Genomic DNA, 25,420 nt, shown 5'->3' with positions numbered 1-25,420 from the left:
CCGTTTTGTCTGGCTAGTGATATAACAGGGCATGTTGGAGGAGATGTGAAAAAAACAGCTTCCTGACATTTGAAGGGCTGGTGGCTGAGTGGATTTATACGGCAAAATAAACCCCCGGGTTTAAACAAGGGAGAAACGGTCACGATGGAGAAAGGCTGCCGCGGATTTCAGTCGAGGAGGAGAAACCGGAACTAATGGGAGGAGAAAGTGAATGGAAATTTAAACGGGTTGAAGTAATTCAGCGGTACAACGCGCACCGTAGGGGTTTTGTGAGCGGGTGCTGCTGGCCGCACGCAACTTGTCCGGTGCGCCCAGAGCCCTGGTTCGCCTTCCCAACCGTTAGTGGAGAACGGCGGCACCCGGCGAGCTGCACTCCCGCTCCTCCTGAGGGCGCGGGGCCCTGGCCCCGCTCCCCACAGGGCCCGGGGCCGCGGCCGGCCCCAACGGTCCACGCGCGCGCCCGGCCTCTGACCCGCGCGGGCTGCCCCTGATTAGCCCGCTCCCGCCGGAGAGGGGGGCGCGACGCAATTCGGGAGCCAATCAGGAGCCGGGGCTGCCCCGGTCTGCCCGCCCCGTCGGCGAGGCGGGCGCTGGCGGTGGGGGCTGCCGGGGCGCCGGGGGCGGCGGGGCGGCGCGGCGGGCACCGGGCGCGGGCAGAGCTGTGGGCATCAGCGACGCCGGTGTCGCCGCCGCCGCCACCACCACCACTACCGGGCGGATCCGCGCTCCTGCCGGAGCTTCTTTCGTTGCTTTACTTTCGCGGCCCGGAGCAGGGACATTATGCCGAAGAGAAAGGTAAGGCGCCCCGGGCGTGCGGCGGGTCCTGCCTCCGCGCCTCCCCCGGGGCGGCGGCGGGGGGCCGAGCGGCGGAGCTGGGTGAAACGCGCGTTAGGGTCCGGGGGCGCCTGCTGCTCTCCTGCCGCCGTTCCCTTCCGGAGCCCGCGGATTGCTCCCGAGCCCGGGTATTTTGCTGCCTGTTGCAAGCCCCCTCCACCCTCCTCGCCGCTCCCCGCGCCGCCGCCCCCTGTTTACTTTCTCGGTGCCGCGCGGGGCGGTGTCGCCCCCGTCCCCGCGGGGGTGAAGCCGCTATCACAACTCCGGCCCCCACCCCTCCCTCCGCCGCCGGGGAGAAGCGCTGCAGCAGCTGCAGCTTCGCCCCTGGCCCCCGGCGGGAGGAGTTTCCTGCTCGCAAACTCCGGCGCCGCCGCGGGGGGAGCGGCGGGGAGGGGGCAGCACCAACCCGGGGCGGCGGATCCCGCTTCCACCGCCACCTCCCGCCGTGCCCGGGTGATGGCTTCGAGGTAAAAGGAGGAGGGGAGAGGCAAGCCATGTTTAAAACAAACTACACCCTTCTCCTCGCCTCCCGCGGCAGACCCGTATGTACCAACTCCGGCGCCCATCCGGGCAGCGCCCCCGGGGGCGGCCGCCAGGGCGGGGAGGTGCCTCCTGAAGGAGCGCGCGCCGCCCCCCGCCGGGCCGGGGTGGGTGGGGGGCCACGACCGGGCCCCGCCGTCCATTTTTTGCCCTCCGTGCCCTTCGGGGCGGGCAGCCTCCTAGGGCCCGCTTGTGTGACTGCATGCGCGAAGGGGGAAGGAAACTTCGGCGGCCCGGGCTCGGTGTTGTGGGGATGTTTGTTAGGTTTTGGTATTTTGGACTGGGTTTTTTTTTTTTTTTCTCTTCTGTTTTTTTATATCCCCCTCTTTCCTGCTTGAACCCGGTGTCCTGGCCGTGGGGAGCGCTGGCAGAAGGCGCGCTGAGTGTGGATGGTGGCAGCCGGCCCCCTCCCCTGCAAGGTGCAGGGTGGGCGGCCGAGGGAGGCCCTGCTGCAGGTCCTCGTCCAGAGCTCACTGCCTTGCCGCCGCCGGCCGAGTGTAAGGAGGCACTTGAGGCTAATACACGCTTCTGTGACAAAAAATAATAGCTGCAGTCCGTTAATTTTAACTAGGTCACCCCAGGCAAAGCAATTTGTCTTTTTGGGGATTTCCCAAATGTCACCTGTGACCTCCTAATATACAGTCTCTGGGCTGGGGCTCAAATCTTGTTTTAATAAAGTCACAGGTAAATGATGACTTCTGGGTAGCTCAGTGTTCTGTTCTTGCCCTTTCCTTATGGGAGGTGTCAACCTGTCAAGTATGCTACTGAATTATTTAATTCATAGTTAAGAACCTGATTCCAGTTCTGAAAACGGATACCCCAATACCATGGGGTTGATTGCCTTTATTGGGATAACTGGGCTTTGAAAGTTAGTGAATGTTAGGCAGTTTTTCCTCTTCTGTCATTGCACCCTCACATAGGCTTCTTGCTTCTGCTCTTTCAGTGACATAGCTTGTCATCAGGAAAAAGTTGAGAATTAGCCTGTGCCCGTAGGACTCTCCACAACTTTGGAAACCTTGCAAGCTTCCTACCCTGTCTCCTTTGCCCTTACCTGTTCTTACACTACAGATAGTATTTCAGGCTGTCCTTCCTAAGAGGCAGTAGAGTTAAAGTCACTCATGTAGGTCTTTGTGGTCTGTTGTGAAATGTTCATTAAGAGGAACTATCTTTGAGTTGCAAGGCTACAAGAACGTGTCTTCTTTCTAGAAGGTTATAAAAAAGTAATAAAAACATTACATATGGCATTAGAGCAATGGAGGTGAATTTTAATGGTGCAGTAAATTTTTATTTACTTAGCATTATATGGGTAAACATTTAAATTTTAAGATAATATATGAAGTATGGGTTTTGGGAAGCACTGGTTCCAGGAGTAGTGTATGATTAATGGCTTCGCCATTCTACAATAGTCAATTTTATTCCAGAATAACATCCACAGTGTGAGAAATTCGTGGTACAGCAGTAACTGAATAATTACACCAGTCAGCTTCCACATGGAGACAAAAACCATCACATGCAGCTAGTCGTCAATTCTTCTGTTAAAATTTCTAACTTATAAAAAGGCTGCTAACACTGGAAGTTTTGTAAGGAAATAAACGTCAAAAATCAAAATGAGAAGCTTCCAGTTATGGGTGTAAGTAAATAAATAATATTGCAGAAAGGGCACGAATCCACCTGTACCTGTTTTTGTGTATGCCTTAGTTATCTAAACTGACTGGTCCTTTTTGTTTGCTTTGCTTTTCATCTCTGTGTAAGCTGAAGTCAGTTGCTGAGTCCCTGGCCTTATGTTCATTATGAATATTGTGAACAAAAAAACAAGTAGGCTGTCTCCCTTTCTCTAGAGGGTTGTAGCGGAGGTACTGGTATATCATTACTCATTGCTTGAGGATCATGGGAAAAAGGAAAAACTTACTGTCTGTTGAGATACTGTTAAACACTGTGCTAAAACAAAAGGAGGTTGAACTCTGGGCTCCTCCTGACAGATTTCTGCACCCTTTGTCTGTTGTAATAGCATATTGTGATGTGAACATGGCCTTTCACAAGAAGACTGGTGTGCCAGTATGGGATAAACCAGAATGTTTGTTGTAGTATTGATAACAACAAACGCCTTGAAATGGATTGGGGTGTTTTATTTTGTCGCTTGTCTTGCTGGAATTAGTTCTTGGGACATACTGGAAAACACCTTGACCTTGAAACAACCTCACCCCAATAAAAATTCTCAGTGTTAGCCGTGAAATGATGAAGCACCATTCTGCGTCTGATGACAGGGAAATCGTGGTATGGTCGCATACACCCATGTGCGTAAGCATATAGACGTCAGCTTTAATGTGATCATCATCAAGATGAAGGGTACTTGCACCTTTAAGTAGAATGTGCACCATCTCTGAGGGATGTCAGTAGGTCAAGTGGTGACTTGTTAGTTGGGGTTGCACTCTCAAATGACCCAACTTGTTCTTTAATCTGACTCTATGCAATGCAACCTGCACCTCACATGTTGTTTTGAAAACATTTGGAGTTGAAGCAGATGTGAAGACTAGATGCAACTTTTTCTTCCTAAGTTTGGGGGGTGGGGGTGTGTTTTTGGTGTGTTGTGGGTTTTTTGGTTTTTTTTTTTTTAATATAACATCTTTGAATATTGCTGTTGTTTCAGAGCAAATTAAAAAATATTGTGGTCTAATTAGCCACTTCAGTAGACTATTTGCCGCCTTCTTGTAGTTGGAAATGGTAGTTTCTGCAGTACAGCTGATGCTGTGAAAATGTAAGAGAGAGCATCTGTGGCAGGTTCCTGTTATGTTATGCAAATTCACTTTCTTTAAGGTCAGAAAGACTAGTTGGTTTTATTTGCTGCAGAGAAACAAACCCTCTGAATATTTTGCTTGAAATGCTTCTTCTTTAGTGGAAGTTAGAAGATGCCATATTCCAGGGTTGTCCTATCATAGTGCATTTAATTACACAATCACATGATAGTGTTTTGTGGCGCTCTCACCTTACTAGTTGTTTTGCCAACCACTTGTCTAATCAATGTATTTTCTAATCCTTGGGGTTAAGTGCACATTCTTACACGTACTAACCTAGAGCTGTTAAATTCTACTTAGGCTTTTTTGTCTGGACCTAAACTCAGTTCTCTTTGAAATCCTTCACCATGTTTGAGTTTGCATTTCTGAAGTGTCATGAGAAATGCCATTTCAAAGAGAAACATTGTTCCTCATCCACTGATGGGGAAATGGGGCATGCAAGTAAATGGTCGAGTTGTCAGAAGGGTCCCTTCATCTTGTATTCTCAAGTTAAGATGTCTGTCCTGATATTTTTATTCCCCCTGATAAGCACCTCCTGCATTCTGAGTGGTGCATTTGTTGTTGTTGCTTCTCCAAATTTGTTGTTTTGCTTTGTGATGAGAAACTGAGGAACTTGCAATGGTAACCGGTTCTCTAGAATTTTGTTGGAGCAACCTGTATGTGATCAAACATCAATTAAATAATGAAGCTGAGGGTCCTGCAGATGACATATCAGTTTACTGTGGCTCTGAATAATCCTGCTGCCGCTGTTTGGTCCATGGAATGAGGTGTAGATCTTGTGCAAAGAGTAGCAGGTGAGTTTGTGTTCATAATGCAGCAGTATCAAGTACACTTAAGTACTGTTCAGCTCTACTTCATGTCCCTTTCCATGTTTTGGTACTTAGGCTGTGTAGCAGTCCGTGTCAATTCAGCATACCAGCATCAATGTAACACAGTGTTTTTTTTCTAAGGTTATCTTCATTTCGAACCTACTTGGCAGGAAAGAAGCTGCAATGATGCTGTGGGGACTCGCACCCTGCCAACAACTTGTTTCATCACTGGGGTTGGAAGCTCTTGGTCTGTAGCAGAGGCACTCTTCAGTTTATCCTAGAACACAACTAACAGGATGCACTCTGGTAGCAGCAGGATGTATTTTATTTCATGTTTTGGACATGATTATAGATTAGAAGGGAAAAGGGCATCAGTACGAGATCCAGATGTCTTGGCTGCTGCCCTCTCCCCACTCCCTTTCTGTCCCACTTCTCTCTCCAGGTTTTTTCTTGAACTCCCCCTGCCTTTCATGGTGACTGTTTCTTCCTTTCTCCTCATGCTACATGAGGGCTAAGAGCAGGAGTCAGAGCTTTGAAAAGCTAATTTCCACTTTTCCCATTAAATCAATCCTAAACCATTCAGTAACTACTGGAAAACAGGCTGGACAACAGCAGAAGATGACCTTCTTTGCATCTATGTCACTGAGGTACCCCGGACTTTGACAAATTCCTGCCTAACATGCCCATGTCCTCCGGTAGGCTTCTACCTTCTGCATCCTTTGCAGGATGGCAAACAAAGGCAAACAGAATATAAGTGCCAGAGCCTTGTAAAAGATTGCAGGAGTCTTCTAATACAAGGGAAAAGGATGTTTTGTCAGTTAGCGATTTTAGAAATTGTACTATTTGTACTAAATTTGTAACTATTGAGAATTTTAAACGTTGATGTATTTAAAGCAGTTGAAAACTGCTTACTTGGCCTACTCCAAGTATCTGTTGACCAGACTGACTCAAAGGTTCTACATCTTTCATAGAAAAATAAAGCAGAGAAGATCAGAAATCTGTATCTGCCTATGGTATACTTAAATATAACACAGTGCAGAAGTGTTGAGTGCCACTGAAGAAAAAACACGCTTGAGTAATGCTGCTATGCCATGTTGCAATAAATTATGTTTACAGGGCTATTAAGTGCAACAAATATTTGTCCATGTTTTACATTAAAGATACACTTCAAAATAGCTTAGAAAGAGCTAACTATATATTTTATCTATGACTGTTTTTTAGAGTTATGGAGATTAAAAGCTCATTGACCAAGGATTTATAGATCTAAAATGTTTCTGATAGTTTTATACAAGTCTGTGAAAATCTGACCCATTTATTAGCAATTGATGGCAATGTATATAGATTATTTTTTTTTTCTTAGACCACACTGAAATATAATTGGACTTAAAGAATGGACAACCTAAAAATTCTTGGGTTTTCACTGAATTGTCAATTAAAAATCACTCTTAACGCTCCTTGGACGCATTAAAGCATGATATCTGTGTGGTGTATCCAGTATTACAATCTACTTTGTAAGTCATCACCTCTGAGTTCAAAAGTAACCAGGTGCAGGTAATCTTTTTACGTACAGTCATTCAACACACTAATAGAGGTAATATTATTTTGTATTCTAGACTATCAGTATTGTTAAGCTCAAAAAAATAAGTGTCCTGTGTGTAAATGGAGTGTAGCAGGTATATGCTATTTAGTTTAAGGCTGCTTTTCTTCTGCCATACTTGAGAAACTTCACTTTCTCTGCTGTTTTACATCAAAGCAGTAGCTGTATATAGGGTTGGTATGTTTCAAGGTGAGTCCTTGTTACTTCAGAGAAATTGTATGGAGTTGAATTTTGCTTGAAGTGACTGTAGTATTGTCTTTTGTGCATAGTGTAAGTAAACCAGATCCAGAGATTTCTCTTGAAAATTTGCACTTTGTAGGATTGTAATGGCTACCATCCATTTTCTGTTCCTTAACTGCACTAAGGCAGCACAGTCACTTATCCCATAGTCTAGTAGCCAAGAAGGTGTTTTCAGGTGCTGGACTTACATTTTTAGGCCATGATCCTCTTAATGCATGTTTACTTAACAGGTTTGAATGTGCTTTTGCAAATTTTTTTTTATTGTGGATCATTTTACTGATCCAGTTTAGAGATGCTGCACAGTGGCACAATGAATGTGTGGTAACCTGTTAGAAGGGACTAGGACTGGGAGTGAGCAACTGGCTTCATGCAGAAGTAAGATGCTCTTATACAAATTTTATTGCCGGCAAAATTGGCAGCCTGGGACTTTACAGTTTGGACTGTAGCTCAACAGATAGTTCAGGCTGGCATGTACAGGCCAAAAGAAACAATTCCAGATACTCATTCCAATCCTTACTCTGATTTAACCTGTGGGATATCATATGTGTTTGAGGTAGTTTTTGGCCAGATCTGACTGCTGGTCTAGTTTCCCAAACCTTGGCACAAAGAGTTAAGCTGGCTCAATGGCAAGAATGATTAGGTGGGGAAGGGCAAAATTCCTCCTTAGCAGCAGCCAGGCATTCATCAGACAGCAGCCTTAGCCAGCCTTTCTTTGACCCTAACTTAGAGTGTGTAGAGGAGTATTCTTTAATTCATTGGAATAATCAGAACAACTCAGAGGTCAGGTTGTGTCCTTGCACCATTGCAGGGCGGGGGGGAGGCATTGGACTTGTTTGATTTTGTTTTGTTTTTTGTCCTCTTGGTGTCTTTGGAAATTACCAATTTTCAATTCATTACTCCTGTAACTTAGACACATAGCTCCTGTCTTCCTGCAATAAAGACTGGGTGTACTTGATAACAACGAAAGCTGCAAATACAAAATGCAGTGTTCCCGAAGAATGTTGCGATCTGTCTCCACAAAACACTTGCATATGTTCCTGTCAACACCAGCTTTGTGTTGGGACTGTTGGGTATGTTTGCTCTTCCCACCTAGCCTTCTCCATTGTCCTAATGCTACCCAAGTTGGTAGTAGCAGAGAGTGCATCCATAGTTGGAAATGGAGTGTCTAATGACATTTTTACCTCTGGAGTGTTTTGTTCCTCTGAAGCAGAGTTGAGGACACGTGTTGGTGCTCTATTTGTAGTAGGAAAACATCCTTCATCTCCGCTGCATCCGTTGTAGTAGAGCAATATTCCTGTTACCACCCGCTTGGAATTATTACCAGGACGTAAGTAGTCAATGTCTAAGACGTTGTACCAATGGTGCCTTTGGTACCTACCTGCTATTGTCGTCTTGGAGGTTTGGTGTTCTGTGGCACCAGTTAGTTGAAACAACAGCAAAAAAGGTTCCTTTCTAGATTCTTGTGGTTTTATCACAGTTATGTCCTTGGGGGAGTGAGTTTATACATCTTTTTTCAAGTCATTCAGAGTACTTTCCTTTGTCAGAGGTGGCTATTCTCAGGAATCGGTTGTTATTGAAAGTAGTCTAAATTTAATCTCTGTCTTTAAGTATATAAAATGTTTTGGAGTTTTTTTCTCCCCTCCCCAGATTTTTGGGCGAAGTACTTTGTTTCTAGAAGTACTAGAAACTACTGCTTTCTGCAAAGCTAGTTTTGCTTTGCAGATCTGATCAGTTCTATTTAGATACAGGTTTCGGAACTGAATCTTCGAGGTTTTAAAAACTCAGACTCATGCAAGTCTACATACAGAGCCAATCAGTTTCATCTTGCTTGCAGAACGGCATCAGCTTTGAAAGGTCAGAGAAATATCATTAGGGATTGCATTTCGTCCACCATATTCTTTGAATCTGCTTTTTTTATTTTATAGTGGCAGTAAAATGGTTAAGCAGATACTGAGACAAGAATTTACTTACTAGCTAGCTGAATTCTCACATTTGGTGTTCAGGGGAAACAGAACAATTTCAGATGCGCTGTGCTCACTGCCTCCGTGGCTGGTCTGTATTTTTCAAAATGCAGCTGATTACTTCACTCTCTGAAAAAGGAACTGTCTAATTTTAAATTACAATGCTGTTTTTTTAAATCTGAGCTGCAGCCTCTAGAAGCTGCTCTTACGTCTTCACTCTGCTATGGGTAAAAGATGTATTAAAAAAAAATTACTATCGGGAAGACAAACTTGCAAGGAAAAATAAAAACTAAACCAGTTGTGAGACTTTTAAAATGTCCCATCAAACTTAAATGCATTTTCAATTACATTGGTCAATCTTTGACCTCTTTTCAGTGGGAATAGTAAAACCTCAATCTACAATGAAGGATTTTCCTCTTTTGGAAAAGCATTTATTCTGGTTGGTTTTGGATATCTAGAAATACTCCAGGCCTAGGGCTTCTCTCTCTTCTGTCTTATCTGGAAGAGCATAAAGCTCACATAAATTACCTCTTAAGAATTAAGGAATTTAATACAGTGCATTTTCTGAACCTACTAATAGTGTTTATAACCAGACTGTTCGTATTCTTATTTTCTTACATGTGCTTTGAAAATGCAATGCATGTTAACCAGTTACTCTGGCTTGAATCTCTAAGCAATAATGGAGACTTTGATCAGTAAATGTTTTCCCTGTGTTTTTTTTTTTCCTCCCTAATTGCATATTAATACCAGGGGATGTTAATGGTGGTCTTTAAATATAAATTTGTAAGTACCATTTGTCTTTTCAGAACTTTATGATCTTGACATTCTCCTCCAAAGAATTGGAAAATTAAATATTCTGCACTTAATAGGTGTAAGATGGAGGGATTTAAATTCTAAAAATGACATATTGTATAATATTTCATTGTAATACTTCTTAACAGAAAAGACTAAAATACTATATACTTGAATTAATATTTAAGCAGAGTTTGGGGTTTTTTGTGAAGATTATTTTGTACATATATATAGTATATTAAGAAAACTCCAAAACAACAACTCGGATTTTTTGGAAGAGCACAAGACAGATATCATTTTGGGTAAGTATTTAAAAAATCCAGCCACTAACCAGATGTATTCTGTACTTCACTCGTGGTTCTGGCAGAATTACTTGTTTTTTAAATTAGTGGCATGCATTTTTTTTATTTCCACTTCCAGGATCAGGCTTTTGGTAGAAAAAAGAAACAAAGGGGTGTAGTAGAAAGAATACCTGATTTCTTAAAGCATTTATTAGGGAAAATTAATTTTACTTGCAAAGTTAATTTACATTGGCTTGCCAGTGAGCACTCTTCTATCTGCTGAAAACACATCAAAGAACTAGCTATAAACAAAGGTTAATGATAAGATGCTGGAGGAGCCGAATGGGGAAACAGTGGTTAGAAGAGTGTTGCAGGAATTGGTTGGTGTTAAATTAGTCAACATGTAGTCTTCATTAATCTAAATCAAGAAATAAACAGCATTTTAATTACATTTATGAACTGGCACAAAATTCAGAGCTGCTCTGAAGACAAGTAATTAGAAGATCTAGCATGTATGGGGAAACAATTCATTGCAATAGACTAAATTTAATTCAGAGTTCTGCTCAAAGGGAAATGAGGGGAGGAAAAGTTTTAGGAAAATAGTGCAGTAAACTCTAAAAAATGCTTAGGACGAGATATGTCTTCTTTTCTTACACTGTGGTGGTGTTGCAAGCTCTTATCATATTTTGGCTGGTGAAAAAAGCTGTTGGAGGAATGACCAAAGCATTACATCATGGAAATAGCAGCTAGAACAGCAAGCCAGGAAAGTATCTACAGGCAAATCCCATTGCAGGCAGCCTATCGAGATGTAGCTGAACAAAAGAGCTTGCAAAGAAGGGAGGCAATGCTATAGACAATGCTCAAGTGCTCGGATGGTTAAGGCTTTCTGCCTTTCTAACTTAACTTGGTAGTTAGAATGAAATTGGTATCTGCTTTTTCGTTGTTTTAATTTTTTTTTAACATGGGTATGAAAGGACTCATTTCTGTCCCATCAGAGCCAAGGTGTTGAGTTTCAGCTAGTAATAAGATCCTTCAGAGAGTGAACAATCTGTTTAATTTTATAAGCAACCCTCTCTACTGACTGTTACTTCTCACATACTTGTACTCTCATTCTTCATGCTTCTTAATGAACTGTACAAACAAAATATTTATCCAGAAGCTGGTCACTGCAGGTTCAAACATGTACCTTTGAATCTGTCAAACAGACATCAACTTCACTACTTTGTGTCAGTGTACTCTCACTACATCCTGCTTGTACTGCAGGGTTTTGATTAGAAAAATTGAAGCTTTTTGTTTCTTTTGTGATGCATCTTTACCAGGTAAGCCAGCCTTAAGAACAATTAAAAAAGGAAATTTGCCTGTATATTCTATTAAATATTTCCTTAAACGTGTTATCTAGTTTTCTGTTTTCAGTTCTGTAATGGTGTTGGCATTGTAGATACCACAGTATTGTCGTGGTGTGTGGAAACACCAATTCTTACGAACACTTCACAGCTGGTGAAATGCAAGAACCATATATACAAACAAGCTCAATTCTAATATTCCCTTGATTATTCTTTTTTATATTCTCTATCATATATTAATATTCCTTTGCCTTTTTCCAGTCCTCTCAAAATAATTTTCTAGACTGTCCTTAAAAAGGGACAGAGGAAAAAGCAAATTAATAAAAAACCAGCAGAGTGCTGATAGACACAGGAAATCTTGCATGCAACCTTCCAGGTTAATCTTGTGGTATAAAAGTTATGCAGCTCTGACAGATCTTACAAAGCTTAGCTACAGCTTAATTTACAATCTTACTGCCAATATGTAGTGCTAATTGAAGTATGACACAATGTGAGGTCATCTGAACGTAAAACTTGCTATTAGTTTAAATGTCAGAAACATGTTTGGAGTTAGCCAGTCAGCTGCTTTCTTCTGTGTACCTCTGTGATTGGGGGGGGGGAACCCAAACTTATTATCTGTGTCCTTATTTGCTTTTTTATTTTATGTGTCTTGTCTCTTCTAAGCATCAATACAGTATCAGGCACAGCAGGCCTGTGGGGACTACTTTATGAGTATAATACAGGCATATGATGGAGTACAGCTGAAGAATTACTGAGGTTGGAGTACTGCCCTTGTCAAGTGATTCAGTGCTCGCATTGGTCTTTGCAAGTTTTGTGCAGCAAAATCAATGTGGACAGTCCTGCTCCCGACTAGTTTACAATGTAAGGCATAGTATCCAGGGTGCATTTTAATGTGACTGGGGTGTCATGTGAAATACGGTGAGCCATAGCATTACATCATGTGGAAAAACGTGCCAAGGGGATGCATTACGTAGTACATTTGGTTGCTTTGAAACCAGAGGTCCTTCAGTAGTTGGTCACCAGGACAAAAATAGGGGAAGCGTTTCTGTGGATGAGTTAGGGACAAGGACTTTAAGGTTTGGTGGTATCTACATAAAAGTCCTGTGACTTTTAGATACTCGTGCAGACAGTCACTGCTTGTGGCATGCCAAGTTCTTTGGGAGCTATGCTTGGCTCAAATCCATTCGTGTAAAAATCTCTCTGGTCCCTCGGGAGAGGAGAAAGTACTGCAAAAACTAGCATGGAAGATCCACATCAGCTGGGAGTCATTGGAATGTCTAAGCAGGACTCACACTGGGGAAGATAAGTTTCTGTTCCTCTTTTAACAAATATACCGTAGCCATATCTGACATACATATTTTTTGGCGTTGTCTATCAACTTAAAGAGTCCCAGGCTGCTTGCAACTGCCCTGTGCCACTTCATTCTTGTCTGTTGTATTGGCTCAATTGTTTGTGCAGCTGTGCAGTAAAATGTTTCTGCTGGAGCAGGGAAGACTATGTATTTATAATTTGTGTATATATTTATAATATTTATAAATGTGTTTAAGCAGCAGGTTATTTGTCAACTGGATCAATTACCTTATTCATGACATGGCCTCCCACGCAGCCCTGCCAGCATACTGGGAAGCCAAGGCCCTGGGAGGATGAGCGCAGCCTCCAGCCGCCTGGACTTGTAGTGATTGCAGAGAGGAGGGAGCACATCTGAAATGGAAATGAGAGCATGTCAGAGCCCCTTGCTGCTTATTCACACCTCTGAGATATTTACTGTGCATGTCCCTCCATGGAGAAAGTTATCTGGCCTTCAGAATGGCAGTTGGATTTTCTAACTTGAGAGGGAATGCTGGGCTAACTAGCTAACTTAATTGAAGTATGTTGTGTAATATATCAGAGTAGTATACAGTGGTTGTGATTGCATTAAGAGTATCAATATAATTTTTCCCCCTGCAGTTAGCTTCGTGAGCATTTTTTGAAATCTGTTGTCAAGCAATAATATTGGCATCTAAAATCAGGCTGCCCCGTCTATGAGGAATGTAAGAGACTTGTCTTTCATTAGTGCTAAAGTGAATGGGGTAAATTGCTGTGTGTTAATTGTGCAGTATTTCAGGGTGAGAATTTGCTCCTGGGCAATTGCTGCAAGGCTGTTGGCATGTGGCAGTGCCATCTTGTGATGATTTAGTCCTGTTTCAAAGCTCAGTGGTTCCCAAAAGTGAAGCAGGGTAAAACAGCCTGATTGTGGAGTGTCAATCAGCTTCACTTAATTCAGGGTGAATTTTTTTAGCCTGGCTTCCAAAGGGAATGATTCGTGCTGTCTTTCTGTCCTTATCCCTCTAAATCTTGAGCTTCTTGGCCACTCTGAGGAAAAGATTATAAAATCTGAGAGAACTTCCATATAGATAGGTGTCCAGGAGAGGGAGGAAGTTATTGGCGTTTCCTCCCAGGGAAAGGGTGCAGTGCAAGTTTGTTAGACTTGAGAAAATTCTTGTAGGAGGAACAGATGTTATGAATTAATGGACTGCAGAAAAGCTGTACCCAGAGCACGTACTGTATCAGGAGCTGAATAGGGAAGTTGTAGGAAACAAGACTTTGTTACCGACATGATCATGGAACTACTTGGTTTTGTTTTCCGTGTGGTTTTTGATGCTCCTAGCATCACACCGTCAAGCTGCAGCAACTCTTTAGTACACAAACTGAAAGGCTTTTAGGAATGCAAACCTGAAACAATCCTGCAGGTGGCTGGTGAGGCTGCAGCAGCATAGGGAACAGTCAGGCTCCATTTTGGATGCTTGACTCTGTTGCTATTCTGAGTTGCTCTACGCTGCACAGTGCTGCTTAACTTCCTGCTGGTTTCTAGCTACTTAGATGATGAGTCCCTGGCTTTTTTTAAACCAGCTGCTTTTGTGGCATGCTTCCTTTCTGTCAGGAGAGCGCACAGTAACAAAGCCACGTTTGATTCTGTGGTGGGGGGTGTCTTTCTGTAAGTATGTTAGAGCCCAGTGCCAGGAGAAGGCAGCGGTCAACTGCTGCAAACTAGCCGGTCTTTTTCTCTGCTCCAAACCTTAACTGTATAACTCTGAGACATTCCCGTGTCAAAACCCTGGGGGAGGTTTAGATTAGGATTGAAATTGAAAGACAAGTGGAAAAAGTAACTAGCCTGCTCCTTTACTGATTGAAAAACAAACCAGCAAGCAAATTGCCTTCTCTGCTGCCTGTTAAATGCGTTTCTGAAACACATGCCATTCTTGTAGCTCTCCTCTAACTGCTGCTGCTCACTGTTTTTCCATGAATTGCTTGCTCCTAGGTGAAAACGCAGGAATTTGCAAAATGTGCAGTAATACATCTTAAGTGGTAAACAAGACGGAAGCTTGATTTTTTTTTTTTTTTTTTTTTTTTACTGCCGCCCACCACTGTCTGTGGTTTAACTAACTTTTCTCTAGTACCTCTGGAAGGCCAGTAATGGAATGGTCAGGCTGATACTTTGTGCTTGAGAAGAAACGTGTTTGTCCCTAGATTTCCTGTCAATGTCTTGGTGTTTTACTGATTTTTGCTGTTTTGATGGAGGAGATGAAATAAGGGAAAGATATTGTTAAAACTTCCAGCTGAATGAACCTGAGGCGCAAAAGGAGTAAATGAGATAAAGAAATGACGCATTTCAGGAATGCTGTGCTTTTTCTGGTTCATCTTATCACATCTCATTACTAGTTAAGTTCATGTTTGGGAAGAAACGTGTTGAATTTCTCCAGGATTTCAAAAGTCCTAGTAGAGCAAACCTTAGATTTCCAGTTCACGCTGTTGTACTGGCAGCTGCCAATTAGATGGAGCTCCCACTGGAGCCTGTGAATGCTTTAGTTAGTTGGCTGGAGGGACCACTGAGGGATGCTGTGTGGTATCATGTGTGTGCACGTGTTGATGATCAGTCTGTGTGTTCCTGCTTGAAAAATCTAGAATGGCTTTGGTACAGTGCTGCTTGTAAATACTAACGTGAATTTTCCAGACTTTTAAAAATTGCTGCAATGTATAGAAAGAGAAATCTTCACCATGTTTGTTTTGCTGTTGCCTGGATGCTTTTAAGTCTGTATTAAAGTCATTGACTTAATATTTTTTTTCAGTCTCCAGAGGGTGCTGAAGGCAAGGATGCAGCAAAAGTAACTAAACAAGAGGCAAGTATTATATATATTTTTAAAAAAATTATTTTGGCATGTAATTATTGAGCTGGAGAGCTGCAGTCTTGCATATCAGAAGACCATGCATTGCTCTGACACTTCTAGTGAGGTGATTTCAGTGGCAATAACGACAGTAAACAATATTTGTAGGTTATCTGGCATAATTTGGTTTTGGTATGCTGAGGGTTCCTACAACTTACTAGTACACAAAATAAATTTCGGAAACACTAAAGGTTTTGATAGGCAAGCTGTGGTGGATCTTGTGGTAACAGCGTAGGATGTTACCGCCTGGAACTGTTGCTCTGTCTCTAGCAGGTTGGCAGAAGAGGGTTAATGCGCACACCTCAACCAGTATACTTCAAAACTATTCTTAGCTTAAGTGACTGATGGAAGGGTGTCTTGAATTAAGATACCAGGCTCTGAACTGGAGCAGCTGACACATTTGTGTGTGTTCTTTGTTTGAATTTGTTTTAAGGGCACAGTAACTTCTGTCACGGAAGGCAAGGAGACAGCTGGTCCTCTACAGTAAAGCTTGCTAGTTTAAATTCACATTAAGTGCTGTGACAAACAAAAAACAGGTAGAGAATTATGAGGATTCATTTTCCTAGGTTGTCATCTTTTGTGTCAGACAAAGTTAAATCAGGACCTTGAAAAGAATGGGTGAATATTCAAATGAATTAACGATGAATTGCTCTTCTTGTAAATCTCTGAGCATATTTGAACAGGAAAAATAGTCTAATGAAGTTTTATACTTTTCTGAATTGAGAAGTTGGTTGTTGCACAGTCTGGCAGAAAAAGATGGTACAGTGGAAATGTCAAAATATTTCAAACAATAGTAATGTTTAAAATAAGTTCCTGAAGAAAAACAGGCAAGTGAAAAGGCGGTCTGAGGGGTAGATTTTGATACCTCAGTAAGGTATCTTTTCCTATGGAATTTCCTAGACAAATTAGTTTCTTCTTCATAAAGTATGAAAAGGATGACTAAATCATAGTAAAATATAACCTTCTTTGCTCTGAATGAATATTTTTCTCTGTCCAAGTTTAAATATTATTTCTTCAAGAGCCGGAAAAGTAAAAGTTCCTTCCCCTAAAAATTTGAGACCTAATTGCTAGAACAAAGAAGGAAGACCACAAAGCTTTCAGAAATACAGAGACTCTCTGGAGAGAGCCCGCTGACTCTGAAATATGAGAGCTCTTAGAGTAGTCTTCAATCAAGGTGGGATAATAGTGGTTGTTGATGCTACAGAAAAACAAAACCAAACCAAACCAATTAAGATACTCTCAGTAGATACACCTGTAGCTCTTAGTGTGTGAATGAGCAAAATAGTTGTAGGGTTAGATTAGAAACTGTGCGAGTTCTTGAAATAGGTAGAATTTTTGTAGGAAGGGTGGCTTCAGTCTGAACCAAAATAGACCTGTGATCTTCTGAATTATTTTAAACTAAACATCTAAGGAGAGACTGGCAAGTTCTTGAGAGCACATAGGATAAAGTCAGAGCACCTTGTCAGGGAGGAGAGCAGGGGCTAGCACAGAAGCCAAAAAAGTTTGCATCTGAAAAGGTAAAGAGCAATCTTGAGAAGTAAAGGTCTATTTAATACCTGCCTGTGAAAACAGTCAAGCCAAAATACAAAAACTGCAGATCTAGATCTGGGCAACGTGGACTCTGGCTTTATATGAGGACCTTGGTATAATGGGCAACTCAGAAACTTTTTGGGACACCGTGACACCAAGGCACAAAAAATTACAGAGGGTTGAGATCTAAGTTGCATTAGTGGGGGAATGGCTTTCTGTTACTTGTCTTTAATATTTCTCTGGATTAACTGTATCAATAATTACAGCAGAATCCCTTACGGATTGCCAAGCCATGTGTAAATGGGAAGTATATAGTGTAGAAATTGTGCCAGGTATCATCTGACCACAGTAATAAAAGTAGCAACAGGATGTTAAGGGAGACCAGAGAGGCTCTGGGTATAGAAGTAGTATTAATGGAGATTTCACCTGCACAGATTTGTAATGCCTTTTACCAAAGACAAAAAAGTTAAAACTATGCTTGCTTCCTGGAGGAACAAATCAAAGGACCAATAAAGGATAAACAGCTCTTTATTTGGTCCTTAGTAGTATGTAGGAGCTAGTTAAAAGACAGTTGTCAGAGAACTATTTTGTAATTGTGACCATAATATATTCAGGTTCATCATCATTGCAGGAATGTAAGTCCAAATAAACTCTGCTATGGTAAGATTTGATACTAAGAAAGGGAATTTTATTAGAAATGAGAGCCTACTAAAAGGAGCAGCTAAAAAGTTTAATGGTTTCAGGTGGCAGAGAGGCTTTGTGGTACACCATGCTAGAGGCTTGCAGAAATGTGTATTGTTTTTCAAACACCACCCCCCCAACAAAACCAATCAACCAACCCCCCCCCCCAAAACCAGGATGGCTTAATAGCAAAATAAGGGAAATTTATTCTGTTTAAAAGGTGTTTTTTGTATTGATGGAAAATGAGTAAAGGAGCAAATACTCCAGCATGGCAAACGTGAAGCTCAAAAACAGTAATGAAACTCCTGCTATGGAGAATGCTTAGGGAGATTCTCACAGTGGAGCCTTTTCTCATGGGTATAGAATCTGGAGGACATTCTTTAACTGAGTGTGAGTAAGAACTAGACAGTATTCACGAGCAGTTGCCAAACTGTTAAGTGCAGTATGTAATTTACTGCTTGCATTGGCCTCACTACCAGAGTAATTGAAGGTGATGAAATGTTCCCAGGACTTTAGATAAGAGGTTTTGGAAAATAAAGGCTGAGAGTCTTAACTTGCAAAAGTAGGTGTTTGTTTTGTGTTTTTTTGTTTGTTTTTTTTTTTTTAAAGAGTATATGTGGACAAATGTATAATAGGGGAGTTGACACAGATTTTTGCAGAGAGAAGTCATACTTCAGGCAGTTGAGTTCTTTGTAGAAGTCAACAGGTGTAAGGATGATAGCATGCCAATTGATACAGTTTACTTGCATGTAAAGAACACGTTTTGATAAGGCTCTCCAGGCAGGTTCTTAAAGAAACTAAGCTAGCATGTATTAAAGGGAAGATCTTCCTAAGAATTGGAAACAGATAAAGGTATGAGAAATAGAGAAGAAGTAGCTGGTTTTTCATAATGGAGGAGATTATCAGTGGAGTATTGGAAGGATTTGTGTTTGGGCTTGTGCTGATGGATATATTCATTAATGATCTAGAAGAAGAGGTACTGGAGAAATTACAAAGTTTGCTGAAGTTTACAAAAATTCATCGGAGTAGTCAGAAGTGAGGAAGACTGAGGAGGCTGTTAGGTCACTGATGACTAGGTGATAAAATATCAATAGAAATTCAATATGGAGAATGCAAATTAATACACAAGAGGAGGGGAAGACACAGTGATGATCACCAAATCAGCTGTTAATCAGGGGAGATTGTAACATCACAGTAAATAGTTACTAAAAAATGTCCGTTCTTCTAAACAAGAGGTAACCAGAGTATAGGAAAAAATACTAGAGGACAGTGTGAAACATCAGTGTATCACATGATTAATTTGTTTTGCTCCCAGATGTGGGACTACTAAATGAAGTTCTCCTGACTTTTCCTTAAAAAGGCCATGATAGAATGAAAAGGATACCAAGTACAGTGGGAAGGCAGTCAGGGAATTATTACTTGTGTAACCTGAAAACAAGAGGAATCTAGTGAAAGTAAGAGGCAAGAAGTTTAAAGGAAAGACAACAGAGGGGGAAGGTTCTGCTTTCTGTTTTCCATACAGTGCCTAATCTTATTATGGAACTCATTGCATCATCACAGGATGTTATGGAAGCTGAAAGTGTAAATGGGTTCACTAAGTTATTAGACAAATATATGGAGAAATTCCAGTTTATGGAGAAAATGACCCTCAGGGACTATTAAACACATGATGTGGATATAATACCCAGGTTGGAAAGTTCGCACGTATAGATTACCAGAAGCTGGCATGGTAGGAAAGTGCAAAGCATTGTTCTGTGTCTGCTCCCTTTCATACACTTTTTCCGTAGGTGCTCGCTGGTGGGCCAGCATCAAATAGACTGTAGGGCGAGCTGCTATTTTCTGGGTTAGTACAGCTGTTTGGAGGGGGACAAGGGTTCCAAAAGCATGTTAAAATGTGACCTTTGCTAACTTCACTTCCCTCCTTATAATCGGGTAACACAAAATACATACAGACTCTGAATGAGAATTAAAATCACCTACCTGTCAGGCATTTTTAAAGAACTGATGGTTTATGCTGACTTTCTTATGGCAATACAAGCCTTCTATGAAACCGATCATGGAACAGGAACAGTTGGGCAATATGGGAGAGAATTACACTTTCTCTAAAACAACATAGTATCCTTTAAAAAGTAGATGCTAACATAACATTCCAATGCCCAAATGCTGAGGGATAGAAATCATCAGTTAAGAAAACAGATTTGTAAAAGAAGATGCCTTGAGCTAGGAGTTCTTTGATTACCTGACCAACTGAAACGCTTTATTTAACCTGTTGTAAAATAGTGCTAGGCTGCTTAACAAGTAGTTGATATTCTAAATTGCCAAGAAGGAGAGGTTTACTTATGTTTTGTTAATGATGCATAAATATTTGATAGCTGAAAATATCTTCAGGTGTTTTTTGACAAGACTTCTATTTTGCTGGATGCAGAGCTGAACTATTCACTACTGCTTTCCACTAAGAATACTTAAATGGCTCCAATGAATTCAAATTACTGCATTCTTCAGATATTAACAACAGCTTTTTCCTGTTGCAAGATGTGTAGAGTCATGTGTTTTCAGCTCAACTTAAATGCTTAATATGTAATTAAGAAGATAGTTTTTATTTACTTTTTAAGCTCTGTTACATTGGATATTTGTTGCAGTTGAGTTTTCCCTTTATTTTATCTACAAGTGTGATTCCAGCTTTATGACATAGACCAAACTTTAACTCTGTTTGATAACCGTGCTGTATAACTGTTTCGTGGGTTTATCTGTTTTAATGAATACAAAAATATTGTGAATAAACTAATGACCCTACAACTATTTTTAAGACTTAACTCATCCTCACTAATAAATTTATGACAAAGAACAGAGTGAAATAAAATTTAATAAGAAAGGTGTGTTGAGGTGATAAAGAAAGGTGAAGGAAAGCAGAATATCTGACTGACTTCTTTCCTTTTGAGAATTGTGTTTAAATAGAGGAAATAATTTCTCTCTCTCATCCTGCAGCTGTCTGTATGCACCCAGATGCTTGGATTGAGTGTGAACTGAGGAAGTGGAAGGATTTAATTTCATGTTCTGAAATTTTAGCACTCTGATATCCTCTAGGGAAGGGTCTTAACTTTATTCTGCTGTTAATCAGATGGTATTTTTACCCATTATTACAAATAGCATCTGCTAGATTATAGAAACTTCATTCTGAATATTTATGAGAAGGGTTCAGTGTCCCGTGCACACATAGACAAGCTTGCTGTATTTGTGAACCTTTCATAGAGCAGCAAGGTACTCGGAAGTACTTGTAAAATTATGAGGGGGAAGTATTTAACCATATGGAGATTTAGACATTGTAATTGCTGAACAATTTTTATTACTAATTTTCACATCACTTTGTCCCTTTAAAATTTTGATTATCCAAGGTGAGGAAGATGTGAATTGTATTTGGCAATAGAGATGTATTTTGGTAGGGGCATATTTTATGCTGTCACCATGAAATGACTGATATTGTGTTGCTTTGGATACCATTTGCAATAAGCCTATAAAAATGTTTTCTCCTTTTTTTTTTTTCTTTTTCTGTAGCCCACAAGACGATCAGCAAGATTGTCAGCTGTAAGTATGGATAACACCTCTTAATATATACTTTTCTAGGCATATACAGTTTCTCAGACCAAACAGGTTTGTTATATTTTGCTTGATTCAATTTTTATTCTTGCTGAGGGATATTTAAGAACTCCAGAGCTAAAGTTATCTGTGTTTTCTTGGTTTCAGGTTGTTCTGACAAAAGATGTATTTCCCCACCTCAGTGCAACACTATTATGTGCAGTATTGACTTCATATCGTTTTGCAGGCTGATGTTAGTTATGGAAATGCAACTACTTCTCTGGGAAGGAGAAAGAGCTGTCCTTCAAGGACTTCATTTGATGCCACTACTAGTATTTGGTTTTAGTTCCTCTTCTCTGTTAGAACATATCTGACTACTTTTTTTTTTTTTCAATAGTTACTGCTAATCTCCACGTTTTACTCTTAGAATGACACCCAAATCTCTTTGACTGCTAGATGAGTGAGCTAATGCAAGTGGATGTGTACAGTGATGAAGTGCATTTGTGAATTAAGGTTTTTCAGTTGTTTTCTAGATGCATACTAATGAGCAGGAAGTAAGGGAAGATGTGGGGTGGGGGGAAGCTGGGGTGTGGAGGTGGCTGGCTGGCTTCTGGTAATACGTCTAACACATTGTTTTATATAAACATATATAATTGTTTTATAAATATGAAATATAAAATGTTTTCTAGAAACCTGCTCCACCAAAACCTGAACCCAAACCAAGGAAAACCACGAAGGTAAATACTCTTCTCTTCAGTTGCCATCATTGTAGCCAATAGTAAGCAAGTACACTCCTTCTTTGCATTGCAAACTGTTCAGTACATGACATTTTTGTGAGGCATCGGCTCCCCTGCTCTCCCCGCAGCTCCCTACCCCCCTGTTTCCCCCTGGAAAAAAAACAAATTAGATCATTCTTTTCTTTTTGTTCCACCCCTTCCTGGCCTCATTACTGGCCCAAACAAAATGTCTTGCCTGTTTGATATGCAGACCATGTTAGTTTGTAGTGAATTCCTAGTTTGAGAAGAATCTTTACCTTTCCTACACCTTTCCTGAAATGTACAGGTTTGGTTGAGTAAGCTGTACCTGAGACCTAGCAATTTCTACAAGAGGATTTGAGATTACTTTGTGTCATCCTCTTGCCCTGTCTAGAGGGGCAGTACTTCATTTCTTAGTGAGAAACTCTTATCTGTTCTTGAAGCCTGGCTGTTGCTGAGAATGCAGGATTATAATTAAAGGTGAAATTAAATATATTGAAATTAAATGGTCTGGGTTTTCTAGGCCAGTTACAGTCAAATTAAAATCTTATTAGTGTCTGAAATACCTTTTCAGGATTTCTGCATATAAATCATGTATGTCAGAAACTGTAGATCTATTTGTGCCCAAGGGCAATGTTAAATAAGAGCAATTGCTTTATCAGAAAAAAAACCCAACATGCTGGAAACTGAGTTTAGCACTCCTCACGCTTACATTTTTCAAGTCCTTTTATTGATATCTCAGTTGGGCAAGCATCAGGACCCATAGTCTGCGTGTGAAAATAAAACTCTTATCACTTCGAACATGTTACAATTCATTAGATGAAATTACCAGTAAAGTCTTGCTGAGTCCATCCTGCTCCCTTCTGAAGAACATTAATAAAAAAGAGAATATGGTAGCTTTTATAGCTTCATGTACATGTTGTGAAGTGAACTTGGTGTTATGGAGTCAGTCTAAGCTGCATGAGAGACATTTGAACCTCATTTCAGGCGACTCAAATCCTTTATGACATTATTCTAAGTAACTTTTTAATACAGTAATCTGCTTTTTTCCAAACGCTAACTGGATCACATTTTGAAGAGTATATTAATCTCAGTCTCCTAAACAGAAAACAGCAAGTGTGTACTCTGGACCTGCTAGTAAACAACCAAAAATGGTACAGATTTGAGATCATTTTTAGTGTTAAAAGCTTTCAAATTACGGATTTACTAAGTCAAGTCCTTAGTGTCTTCTTTCGTACTTAAGAGTTAGGACTATACTCACACCACCAGTAAGGACCACAGCCGGTGTGTAGCACTGAAGATGAAGGATGAAAGGAGTAACTCAGGCTGCCCTGGAACTAGGCTTACTGGCACCCCCTCCTCACTGCTCCACTCCTGTATGGGGATCACTGGAGAAGGGTGGATAATGAAGGGAAACTGACCTTAATATCCCTGTTCACAGCTACTATGGCCATTTTGGGTGGAGAATTTGGAGCAAATTATCACATCGAAGATCTCCACAGTGTTTATCAGAACTACTTTAAATACTAATGTAAAATATTCAGTTAAATACCATTTAAATTTTTATTCCATTGCACTTAAAATCCTTAACCTATGTCTCTACTAGCCTTAGATCACAAATACAAATATGTACATAGAGCAAGGGTTTAAAAAAAAAAAAAGAGACTTCAACATATGAGTTGCTTAAGAGCAAATCTCCAAATGAAACTGTAGCTGTTAGAATAGTTCCTTTTGATAAATTCTCTGCTTTGTGTAGCTGCAGATGGGACTTTATCAGTGTTTGTCTCCCTAGTGTGTTGGTTAGTTCTTTTATTGACATGGAATGAACATCACAGATGTTATCAAACTAACAAAAGGACAGCCAACAAAAATGCTTTATTTTTAAAGTCTAATTTAATATTTCATGTTACTTGAAAGTGTAGTGCTGTTACACAAACAGTGTGTTGTTTGTGCTTGGCTGCATAAGCTTTCAAGATACTGTAATTGGATTTGTTCATAGAGATACCTTGTGTATACCTCTGTATAAAACAGCTCAGCTCTACCAAAATAGTTTGAGGCGTTTTTGTACCGCTGTAACTTAGCAGAAACAATGAAGAAGCAGATGTGAGCATTTTCAAGAAATTTTGAGAGACTCTATATTTCCAGGTGGTCTTTAGCTGGTTTTCTGTTTCAGTGCAGCATATGCAGCTTGCCAAGATTTTCTTTTTAGTTCATATGAAGGATTTTTGATAAACATATAGGGTGCTGGCTACTCATACAATGTCTATGCCCATGTTTTTAATCTTCTGTCAGAAGGAACCTGGAACAAAGGCCAACAAAGGTGCTAAAGGGAAGAAGGATGAAAAGCAAGAAGCTGCAAAGGAAGGTACTACACCATCTGAAAATGGTGAAAATAAAGCTGAAGAGGTACTTTCCACACATACCTCCTGCTGATTGAATCAGTGTTTTTTAATTATTCAGCCTTTCAGACATTGATAGCATGTTCATAATGTTTCTTTTTATTGCCCATAATGTTATTGCAGATTCGCATCTCTCGCTCAACTGTTAGTGTTTCAACATCCAGAGGTGCCCCACCCAGCACACTGTCAGTAAAAGGGCAGATTGAAACAGTGAAAGTTAAGGGTACGGTAGAGCATTCAGCATGTGTGCAGTGAATAGAAACAGATAGTAGTGTGGTGCTTTTCAGTATGAACAATGGAAGCTGACAGGTAAGGCTTGTATTGCTTTTGAAAAGCTGGGACCGATAATTTAAGAAAAGTGTGTGAATGTACCTGTTTTGTTTGTGCAAATGTCATATGGATGTAGGTTTGAAACTGAGCTGTTGCAAATAAGAAATCGAAGGAGCAAGGGTAGTTTGGGTGTTGAGGTATGTAATGGCAATTTACTATAGTAATTAGTTTCTTTCTTTCTTCCCCACAGGCTCAGAAAACTGAATCTGTAGGTGACAAGAATGAATGAAATATCATGAAAATTTTGGGTTGATTTTATGTACCTCTTGGACAACTTTTAAAAGATATTTTTATCAAGTATTTTGTAAATGCTAATTTTTTTAGGACTATGATAGCTGACATATTAAACTGTATATGAACATTTCCCTTCTCATAACAGTGCTTTTAGAAATTCCTGTTGTTGCCAAGTAATATAAATATCAACTTAATATTGCAAGGTATGTGTAAAATTGGATCGGCATTCCATACACTTGCTTTGAGAAATTGTCTTGTGCATATAGTGATGTTTTTACTGTGCGTATTTGAATTTTTCATGCAGTTTTTCTAGAGCAATAATCAGTGGTGCTTTTGTACTTAGGGTTTATGTGATTTTAATGAAACATGGATAGATGTGGCCACCTGCTGACTATTTTGGGTTCTTTTAATAGATTAAAATAAAAGGTCTCCTTGCCTGCAAAACTACAGCCTCCTAATGTTTTCTCTAAATCTGAGCAATGCCTTACTCATATTTTCAACTGTTACAAGGAAGACTAAGTGATTTA

General features: G+C 40.5%; 1 protein-coding gene across 1 annotated transcript; it reads left to right on the top strand.

Annotated features, from left to right (window-relative positions):
* Positions 1 to 780: 780 nt before the first annotated feature.
* On the top strand, positions 781 to 24,584 carry HMGN3 (high mobility group nucleosomal binding domain 3; the record flags this gene model as incomplete). The annotated part of the gene is made up of 6 exons (XM_081997545.1): positions 781 to 795; positions 15,296 to 15,346; positions 21,155 to 21,184; positions 21,865 to 21,912; positions 24,223 to 24,336; positions 24,453 to 24,584. 6 exons carry the CDS (start codon positions 781 to 783, stop codon positions 24,582 to 24,584), a joined length of 390 nt encoding a protein of 129 aa, XP_081853671.1.
* Between the last annotated feature and the right edge of the window lie 836 nt (positions 24,585 to 25,420).

The sequence above is a fragment of the Phaethon aethereus genome (genome assembly GCF_964289735.1).
Source record: "Phaethon aethereus genome assembly, chromosome: 3".
NCBI classification, from domain to species: Eukaryota; Metazoa; Chordata; class Aves; order Phaethontiformes; family Phaethontidae; genus Phaethon; species Phaethon aethereus.
The sequence above is the reverse complement of the archived record's forward strand: the minus strand, read 5'-3'. Positions and strand labels throughout refer to the sequence as shown.